The 10,300-nt window shown below is 55.6% G+C and overlaps 1 protein-coding gene across 3 annotated transcripts in view; it reads right to left on the reverse strand.

Annotated features, from left to right (window-relative positions):
• Positions 1-1,614: 1,614 nt before the first annotated feature.
• Positions 1,615-10,300, reverse strand: part of VPS9D1 (VPS9 domain containing 1) — a 14,832-nt gene continuing 6,146 nt past the window's right edge. Inside the window, exons 5-15 of one of the 3 annotated variants that reach the window (XM_003800812.3) lie at positions 8,200-8,311; positions 8,049-8,111; positions 7,540-7,592; positions 7,351-7,438; positions 7,003-7,088; positions 5,958-6,478; positions 5,127-5,256; positions 4,582-4,790; positions 4,279-4,378; positions 2,781-2,885; positions 1,615-2,395 (exon numbers count right to left, since the gene is read on the reverse strand). In XM_003800812.3, the coding sequence (XP_003800860.1) occupies positions 2,302-2,395; positions 2,781-2,885; positions 4,279-4,378; positions 4,582-4,790; positions 5,127-5,256; positions 5,958-6,478; positions 7,003-7,088; positions 7,351-7,438; positions 7,540-7,592; positions 8,049-8,111; positions 8,200-8,311 (1,561 nt within the window). In that variant the 3' untranslated portion in view covers positions 1,615-2,301. Of the gene's footprint in view, positions 2,396-2,780; positions 2,889-4,278; positions 4,379-4,581; positions 4,791-5,126; positions 5,257-5,957; positions 6,479-7,002; positions 7,089-7,350; positions 7,439-7,539; positions 7,593-8,027; positions 8,112-8,199; positions 8,312-10,300 lie in introns of all 3 variants that reach the window. The other 2 variants (XM_012812039.2, XM_023507495.1) reach the window with 2 other exon arrangements.

The raw sequence follows: 10,300 nt of genomic DNA on the forward strand, positions 1-10,300 counted from the left end.
CCTCCATGTCATGGAGACAGCAGGGCAGCAGAAGCCCAGCTCTTAAAGTAGTGGTGCAACAGGTGTGACCCCTGATACAAAGCCACCAGGTCCTTCCAAGGTCAGGATTAGCTCAAGATATAGTTCTTCACAATTCTATAAAGTGGACCTTTACAACTCTACCTTCACAGGAGGCTGAGGCAAGAGGATTGCTTGAGCCCAAGAGTTTGAGGTTGCTATGAACTATGATGCCATGGCACTCAACCACAGTGACTGAGACTCTGTCTCCAAAGAAATAAAAAAATAATAAAACTACAACTTCATCTATACATCCATGCTGAAACCAGGTGCAAGGAAACTACTTGTTGCCCCTAAAGATACCATGACTGGGTGAGATTCACATCCCCGTCTAGAGTGCTCAGAACTCTGTGCCTCATAATAGCACAAGCTTTTATGATTGGAGAGAAACCTCTTGGAGTCAGCAGAGTGACAGAGTGTTTGGGTCAGGAGCTGTGAGTTTGGGTCTTTTCTTTACAGAGAGATGAAAGCCCTGCCACATGCAGGCAGGCAAGTAGTTGGCAGCCTGTGTGTCCCTGGAACTCTGGGTGAGAGACCATGGGAATGACTTGAGAAGTGAGCCCAAGACGACCCATCCACAGAGACTCCAACCAGAGGACAGCTGTCCCCAGGACTCAGGGTACCTGCCCTGGCTCTCTAGGCCAGCACAGTATTCACAGGCTAGTCTCAGCAGTCAGTCTCCTGGGCTTAAAAAACCAGTTCTGCCACCCACCTAGAGAGGTGTTCCACTTGCTTCCTCAGGGGGCCCCTTTGGGGCGGGGTGGGGGTAAACCAGCTATTACCTGCAGAGGGGGTAATACCTGACAGATACCACCTAGTTTTGTTTTGTTTTTTTGAGATATTGTCTCACTTTATAGCCCTTTGTAGAGTGCTATGGTGTCACAGCTCACAGCAACCTCAAACTCTTGGGCTCAAGTGATCCTCTTGCCTCAGCCTCCCAAGTAGCTGGGACTACAGGTGCCCATCACAACCCTTGGCATTTTTTTAAGAGAGGAGGTTTCACTCTGGCTCAGGCTGGTCTTGAACCTTTGAGTTCGGGTGATCTACCCACCTCAGCCTCCTGAAGTCCTAGGATTATAGGTGTGAGCCACCTCACCTGGCCTTGCTGTTACTGTTTTGTAGCCCTTTCCCTGAGGAAGCCAAACACCCACCATAACCAGCTCTTGGTGGAACCTGGGGCCGGGGGTCCCCCTTAACTGTGGAGGAACAGAAGGTCCTTTCCTCCCTGGCAGAGGATACCCGTGCTTAGCCATCTCCTCCCTTCTCCAGAGGCCATACATGTCCATCATGGGGCCCTTTTGTGTTCCCATGTACAGAATGACTGTGACTCCGGAGAGACATGTCCTCAATGATGATATCTGATCCCAACTCCACCCAGCCCGCTGGTACCCTGCAGGGCTGTCTTGTTTGGCCTGCTGTAGCCCCAGGAGGGTCCTGCTCCCATGTGGAGGCTCTAGGGAAGGAGGTAGGTACTTTGGGGTGGGCTGTGGCTCCTCACTGCCTATCCTCAGTGGTCTATGGTGGGCAGCAGGGTGGGGGCTGAGCAGCTATGTCAAGTGAGATAGCAATGACCTCTTTATTTCAGGCTGGGTTGGTGACCATCAGTGGGCATGTAACAGGCACTGAGCCTCAGTTCACACTGACCTAGGAGAGGACATACAGGGTGGGGTTGTCTGGGAATCCCAGAATGTTCTCTGCCTACCTGCCATGATGAATGAGGGGCAGCTCAGGGCCCCAAATGGCTGGCCCACTGGGCACCAGAACAGTACCTGCCCAGTGGGTGAACAGCAGTCTCACACCACCTGTGCCCCAGACTTCTGAAGTCAAGTAGAGTCTTGTCTTAACTCAGACAAGAAGCTGGCTCAGAGGAGCTTTAACGGTCATAGAGGATGGGACCACAGGAGATGGGACCTGACCGGAGAGAAACCAGATGCTGCTGCTGCTGTGGGCTGGCTAGCAGCCGCCTCTTTGCTCTAATGGCCCCCAGGAGCTGCCTGAGTGTCTATGAGAGTGCGCTGAGGCCCAGGGATCTCTCAGCTCAGGTCCCCTTGATGGGGCCTCTCAGCCTTTCCTGGGAGTAGAGGTGCCACACATACTCCTTGGGGCAGATGAGGGGTGATGAAGGGATAAGGGCTGGAGAGCTGATGTGCTCTCCAGGCCCAGTGCCAGGTATGCAGGGCAGTGTGAATTTCCAGACTGTCTTCAGTGGGTCCTGTGGTCCTGGAAGCCTGGGTTCAGCCTCTGCTACTTGCTCAGGGCCCCCCGGGGCAGCAGCTCCACGTAGCTGAGGGCACTCTGCAACGATGTGAGGCAGTAACCTTCCTCTCCAATCAGGTACCTGTGTGGACATAGGCAGCACACATCATCTGGAGGGGACAGAGAACACCCAGCACTCCAGAAGACAGTTGCTGCCCTCCCGAGGGGAGGACTTGAGCCCCAAGCTACCTCCCAGGTGGTGCTGTGAGGGAGGCTGGGCTGGGGAGGCCTTTCTTGCCCATTCTGTTCAGCCCCCTCCCCAGGTAGATGCTTAGGGACAGCCTCTGTGCTTTTGCCTTAGGACAGTGCAGGCTGAGCTGTGGGACATGTTGGCCGGGGGTGGCCTACGTATAGGTGGAGTGGGAGGCCCAAGGCTGGTGTGTGACAGGTGTGGATGCTGGGGTAGGGTTGGGGAAGGGTCCCTTGGCAGGTGAGCCTGCCCTGTCCTGCCTCTGGCAGGCTACTACCCCTCATGGATGAACTCTTCCAGGGCTGCACACTCCGACACCAGCTGGGGAAGGCCGCTCTTCAGCACAACGAAGGACAGGATGGGGAGCAGGTCGTCAGCACCACTGCTAGGCAAGGCATAGAGCTCGTGCGTGGGCAAGGCCCACTCACTCCCCAGGCCTGGTGGCCCCTGGAGTGGTCCTGCCAGGCCAGCTGCCCTCTCTGTGCCTTCTGCCCCACTTTCTGTGCTGAAGAGCCAGGGCTGGGCCCAGGTAGTCCCTGGCCCCTCCAGCCTACACCATCACCCCCCAATGGAGCTCAATCTCACAGACTTGAGAGCCTAGAAGGCAAGATCGTGGTTACTCATGCCCTGCAGGCTCCCCTCCAGTCCCTCAAGGGCCTCTATACTGGGTTCTGGGCAGGAACAAGCTGAGAGTAGGTGTCACTGGTGTGGCACAGTGGCTGCCCTGGACCCAATGCAGGACTAAGGAGCAGTGAGGCCCCACAGGGCACTCAACCTCACAGGGCAGCAGCCTCTGGGAACTGTGGGGGTCAGAGAGCTAATGGGCCTGTAAGATGGGGGACAGCACCTTCTATCAGGTCCACCCATCTGCTACACCTGAAGAGACACATGACCCCAGTGGCTGCACCGATGGATCAACATGGGACTGTGTCTGGTACTCCTCTGCCTACAGTGACCCATGACCTATACAGGAGCCCAGCCCCCTCCCACCAGATCCTGTTGCTGAGGGCCCAGTGGCCTTGCCCTGGGTGGATGGGGAGCAAGTTCTTTGCTCTTGGTTGTCTTCCCTGCTGACCTCCTAGCCCATCACCTGTAGGCCCTGGGTACAGGACAAGTGCCACAGCCCCACCAGGCTGCCAGAACATGTGTGCTCAGGGCTGAGCCTGGTTCCTGGGATAGGGTTGCAGGAGGCAAAGTATATATGGGACCTGAGGGGACACTGGCTTCAGGTGGACACCAGGGCCAGGTCAGGAGGTGTGGCCACAGCTGAGTCCAGGGGAGATTGAGGTAGGTTGGGCATCACCAAACCCAAGGGCTGCAGAACTCAGGTGGGGAAGATCTGCAGAACTCAGGTGGGGAAGATCTGCCTGCCCCTTAGGGGAAAGGGTACCAGAGACATGCTAGGACACCCCTTTGGCTGGGAGGCTGTGTGGGAGCAGCCCTTTGTTAGGAGCCCATAGCCTGCTTGTCCCCAAATGTGAAACTGAGGGTCTGAGCACATGTTTCTGGGAAGAGCAACCCCAAATTCTAGCATATTAGTTGTGGGGTTCCTGACCCCTAGAAGCCCTGACTCAGCCCCAAGGGCACAGTGTGAACAGCCCTGCCCCAGCCTTTGCTGAGCCCTGGTTCTCAGTGGAAATGGGCTTGTTTTCCCAGCTCAGGAGATACCACATGCTAGGGCAGGGGAGAGTTCTGTTCCCCACCAGGCCACTCAGGCAGGAGGCCTCCTCTCCTGGTGCTCTCCTAGGGTAGCCCCCAGCCCTCCTGGGACTCACATGGCAGCTGCAGCCATAAGGTGGGGTCCGGTCTCTGGGGTGGCCTCCTGAGCATGGCAGTAGTCTTCTGCACAGACACAGATGATCCGCAGGGCCCGCACTGCAGAGAGGTGCAGCGGAGGACCAGGTGAGGATGGGAAGGCTGCCCACACTCCCTGGCACTGCCCCCAGGCCGCCTCATGTGCAGGCTGGGCAGAGTGGGGTGAGCCCTGTGGGCACTGCTCTCACTGCTCACACCCCATCTCACATCTGGCAAGAGACAGGTCTGGAGCATAGATGTACAGCCATAGGCTCTAGTCTTACCAATGCATTCCAGCTTCCTTTGAGGGCAACTCTCCAGCACCAGGAGACCCAGCTCCTGGGTAGCGGCACAGTATGGGTAGGAGGTGGCTCCTTTAGCCTCAGCGTCCTGTGGGAGCAGCTTGGTGGGGATGCCAACAGCTGTGGGGGGAGCATTCCTGTAGAGCTCCATGATCCTGCCCAGGGCAGCCTCCCGTGTGTGGTGTATACTCCTATGCAGAGAGAGGCCAGGCTCAGCTGCCCAGGGACCCTGCCCCAGGGAAAGGCAGGGCTGTGGCTGGAGGCCCTTGGTGCTCAGTCCTAGAGAAAACTGGCCACACACCCCAAACAAATGTCCTGACTGTTCCTGAGACCCTAGTTATGGGAGGTGGACATGGCCCTACCTATAAACTAGAGACCCCCAAGGATGGTCTCAGAGCAAAGCCCTGGCCAAAAGTACCAAAAAAACCCCTCAGTGATTAAGAAGAGAGCAGACAGTGCCTGAGTGGTCAGGGCAGGCCCTGCGGGATGGGAGCTGGACTCATGGCAGCTACACAGTGGGGCCATACCTGTACACGGCCAACAACAGAGGCCATAGTGGGGAGAAGAAGGGCTCCTCGATGCATGCCAAGCAGCGGTCCTTGGAGGCAGCTGTATTCAGGCTCTCGAAGGCCAGGAGTGTGAGGGAAAGCAGCCTGTCTGCCAGAAACAGAGAGGGGACATCACAATGGAACATCCCTGGCTAGCACCTGTAGGCCGCAGTGTCATCCCTCTCTGAGCTGGCCTCCCAAGTCCCTCAGAATGTGGGCAGGACAGTGAGAAAGCAGACCCTGGCTGCTGAGCCTCCCTCACTGGCCCTTAGAAAACCTTTCATTCCTAGAAAGGACTTGCACAGGAGAGGATCCACACATACTATTTCCAAATTAAGAGCAGCTGAGAGTTGAGTCTCTTGATACCACCAGGCTGCATATACTCAATAGTCTCCTTAGATTGAGATATAGTGCATCAGACCCAAAGAGATAGCCAGGACCACCTGCTGACCAGAGGGTCTGACAGGCAGACTCTTCCCCAACCAGAAGACTCAACTGGGCAGGATAAAGAGTAAGGGGTAAATGGGCCATATCTCCCTCCTCCCTGGGCAGCCCAGTGAGAAAATAGTGCAGACTGAGGGAGACCCTAGACTCACATATCTCTTGCACCTGCTCTCTGAAGACCTGGGGCAGGGCCAGTGCCTGCTCTGCTGGGCAGAATGCTTGGCCCCAGGGGAGGGTGGACAGAGCTGCAAGTCAGGGCTGATGTGGCTGCCTCCAGGGAAGGCCTCTATCCCAGGCCCATCCCAGGGCTCTGGTAAGCTGCTAACAGAGCTACTCCCCCACTGCCTGTCCTATGGGAGGGCTCACCGATGGCATTGTGTATGTCCTTCACAGCACTCTTCAGCTGCTCCAGCAGGGGATCCTGCTGTAGCCCTGGGATCTTGCTTGGCTCAGGCTGCCCCCCAAGGCCCTGGCCCCACCTCTCAGACGTAGCCAAAAATTGTTCCAGGTCCTCAAAGGAGCTGTCTTTGTCTGGCAGATAGGAAGAGGCATCCACCAGGGGTGAATGTGGTCCCCCGGGGCTGCCTTCTGTTCCTCTGTCCAGGGGGTCAGGGTATAGAGGGGGTGTAGTGGGGGCTGCAGAGCAGCTGTTCTGGGGCTGAAGAGTTGTGCTGGCCTCTGAGGGGGATAGCACACAGTACAGGCTCTGTGAGGACCGGAGCTTGCGGCTTCCGGGAGCCAGCAGCCGGTCAGTGTCAGGGGGCAGGGAGCAGCAGCCTGGGGCAGACGCAGTGCTGGCAGAGGCCCTGCTCACAACAGGGTACAGCGTGCTATACACAGCACACTGGAGCTTCTTCAGGAGCTGTGAGATTGGGTGATCTGGAAGTCTGTAAGGAGAGAAGTGGGCTGTTCGGGAAATGCTGCACCGTCAGAAGAGGCAGTGCCACACCATTCTGGTGCCTTAGCAGAGATCATAAGGCCACCCTTCATAATGAGAAGAAGCAGCAGAATGCCAGCTGGCCCCAGCCTGTCACTGACCTCACCCATCTGAGCTTTGGGCCCTCACCTGTGACACCTGTCTACCAAGTCACACCATCAAAGGTTTCAGGGAAGTGATTCCTGGATTATTTCCTGTCAGGGAACTTCACAAATAAAATCTGACTCACCCCATCTGGAGAGATGAGGGAAGCCAAGGGAACCATCAGCAAAGGGGAGCTGAGATCCCCACAGGGACCCTGAGACCTTGGGCAGCCTGGTGGGGCAGCAGCAACCTCTCCAGATTTTCTGATTATGCTCCTTGCTTTCTAACCCCTCTTGCACAGCATCCAGCAACAGACAGGGACAGGAGCCCAAGGCCTGCACAGGGGTCGGTGGGGCCAAATCAGAAAGGCGCCTGAAGGCTCAAGGGTACCTGAGGAGGTGCGAGACCAGGCTAGTCACCAGCGACAGGTCCCCTGGGCTTCTCTTGAGCTTGGCCCTCCAGTGCTTTGGCCAGTCCTGCAGTACAGAGCACCTTGGAGGAAAGCACCCTGGGTCTCCCACGATGGGACGCTCCTAATCTCGTGCGAGGTGGGCCCCAGGGCGAAGTGTCTTTGGGGTGCAAGGAACGCAACACAAGCAGACCAGCTGAACCTTGGCTCTGCCCGGTACCGAGACCCTTCCGCCAAGAAAGCCCCTCACACCCTGGGCTTCGCCTAGCCCTCGCCTCGCTGGAGCCCCGCCCCAGCCCCGCCTCCGCCAGCGGTATCCCCGGACTCACGTGGTCTTGTTCGTACTCCAGGATGGCCGCATAGAGGGCCCGCTGCTCCCGCTCCTCCGGAGTCAGAGCGACCTGACTGCAGAACCTCCTGGGGATCAAGGACGAGGCTGGACCCCAGAGCTGGACCTGCGGGCGCTGGAGACCCTTACGAGCCCTCCCCCGCTGCCCGGGAGGCGGCAGGAGGCGCACCTGTTGGCAGCCTCTTGGAGCCGCAGCCGACGCTCCTCCATCTTCCGCTGGAGCTGGGGCGGCAGAGTCAAGGGGCCGCAGTGTCAGACCTGGGCCGGCCTCCGCCCCTTCCCCGTCCCTCATCCGCTTCGCTGCCCCGAGCATCCGGGACGTCCCGGAGCCGTGCAACACAAGGGTGCAGCAGGCGGCTGAGGCTCCCGCTCCCCTCCAGAGGTACAGTCTGGTGGGCGAGTAGGGCTGGAAGGACGGGCAGCTACTTGGCGGCGGCTTCTTGGGGAGGCTCAGGCCGGTGCTGGGGAGGGCCAGGGGACAACTGGCTGAGAGGCCGGGACAGCAAGAGCCAGAGGAGGGCCTGGTAGCTACAGCGGGGGAGGGGACCAGGCTCTGAGGACATGACCCACTCAGGCGTGAAGAATTATCAAGCCACACCCGACCCTGGCACCTCTGCTCCCCCACATCGCCCACTCTGCCCTTAGCTCAGGGCCCACCAGGACGGCCAGAAAGGATGCTGTCTCCTCCCGGGCTTTGGCGATCACCAGGTTCTCCATCACCTGCCTCTGCAAAGACAGGGTCTAGGGGAGGAAGTAGAGAGTGAGGAGTACTCCACAACCGTCACCCTTTGCTTACACCAACCCCAGCCCGTCCCTGGGTCCCACTCACTAGGGATGTCTTCTGCATGGCCTGGCTTGGGTCCAGACGGGCCATCCGGGCCTCATATGCAGCCTTCAGCTTCTGGTTCTGCAGGGAGGCCTCCTCCAGTGGTGTCAATTCTCTGGAAATGGGGACAAGCTGCTATCCAGGCTCCAGGAAGCCCAAGATTGTTCTGCTGGCTAAGGCGCCTCCCTCATTCTCTCTGACCCACTCTGCTGATGATGGGAGGCCAGCAGGACATGGAGAAGTGGCCTGGCCCCTTCCATTCTGCCCTGCTGAAACACAGGCTTCGTGTCACCAGGACTTTTGACTTTTCAAGAGAAGCTGGATCACTGGACTTTTTTTTTCCAAGATGGAGTCTTTCTCTGTTGCCCTGGGTAGAGTGCCATGGCTTCCCAGCTCGCAGCAACCTTAAACTCCTGAGTTCAAGTGATCCTCCTATCTCAGCTTCCCAAGTAGCTGGGACTATAGGTGTTCTCCACAACACCTAGGTCATTTTTCTATTTTTAGTAAAGATGGGGGTCTCTCTCTTGCTCAGGCTGGTCTCTAACTCCTGAGCTCAAGGGATCCACCCATGTTGGCCTTCCAGAATGCTGGGATTATACCTGTGAGCTCCCATGCCTGGCCTGGACCATAGGACTTTCATGAAGATGAGTTATGTATGTTTGGCAATGAGGTGAAACTTTTTAAGGGTATTGTATGAGCCAGCTAGATTAGTTTGCAACCCAGGAAAGGAGGAAATATGTGTTTACTTTAAGATAGTTACCAATGGTCACTCTACCTTGAAAGCTTTTGTTTTACCCATCTTCTTGCTGTACAGCGTGGTGGCGGGGTATAGGTTGTGGAGAAATAAGACTGAGGAGGAAAAGTCTGTCCTGGGACTGAAGTCTTGTGCCTGGCCCTGCCCTGAAGCTGTACATGTAAACATGAGGTGAGTGAGAAGGAGGAAGACCCCCAGGAGGCCCAGCCACAGCAGGGCCAGGAGTCGGTCCTTCTTGTCTATTCCACTTGGGAATCATTGGGCATTATGCATCTGTGTCTTGGTATCTTTTATCAGTTCTAAAAAATTAACTACCGTTATCTCGTTAAACAAGGTCTCCTACTTTCTTTCTTGAACTCCAATTAACTTATGTTGGAGCTTCCATCCTCATATATTTTTTTTAAATGCCTTTCCCTCCCCACCCCACCTCTCATATGTTTTCTATCTGTATTTCTTATTGTTTCTGTAACACATTATGGCTATCTTTGTTCTTTTTTTTAAAATCACTAATTCTCTCTTTAGTGACATCTACTTTGCTGTTATAAATTTATCTACTTGTTTTTGTGTGTTTGCGAGGATTTCTACAGGAGGATATAATTTATTCTGGTTCCCAACTAGTATTTAAAATTAATTTTAGGGGTGGCACCTGTAGCTCAGTGGGTGGCAGGCTACACCTAGGCTGGCAGGTTCAAACCTGGCCCTGGCAGCTGGGCAACGATGACAGCTGCAACAAAAAAAATAGCCAGGCATTGGGTGGTGTCTGTGTCTCAAAGGAGTAGGGCACCGGCCCCATATACTGGAGGTGGTAGGTTCAAACCTGGCTCTGGACAAAAACTGCAAAAAAAATAAAGAAATAAAAATAGCCAGGTATTGTGGCAGGCGCCTGTAGTCCCAGCTACTTGGGAGGCTGAGGCAGATAATTGCTTAAGCCCAAGAGTTTGAGGTTGCTGTGAGCTGTGATGCCACAGCACTATACTGAGGGTGACACAGTGAGACTCTGTCTCAAATAAAAAAATAAATTAAATTAAATAATTTTAGGGGCCAGGTACGGTGACTCATGCCTGTAATCCCATCCCTCTGGGAGGCCGAGGAAGATGGATTGCCTGAGCTCACAGGTTTGAGACCAGCCTGAGCCAGAGCAAGACTTCATCTCTAAAAAATAGCCCAGCGTTTTGGTGGGCGTCTGTAGTTCCAGCTACTTGGGAGGCTGAGGCAAGAGAATTGCTTAAGCCCAAGAGTTTGAGGGTGCTGTGAGCTATGATGCTACAGCACTCTACTGAGGGTGACAATGAGAGACTCTGTCTCAAAAAAAAAGAAAATAATTTTGGTATTTTTTTTTTTTTTTTTGAG

Source organism: Otolemur garnettii, unplaced genomic scaffold (assembly GCF_000181295.1).
Source record: "Otolemur garnettii isolate 467f Iridium unplaced genomic scaffold, OtoGar3 scaffold00185, whole genome shotgun sequence".
Taxonomy (NCBI): Eukaryota; Metazoa; Chordata; class Mammalia; order Primates; family Galagidae; genus Otolemur; species Otolemur garnettii.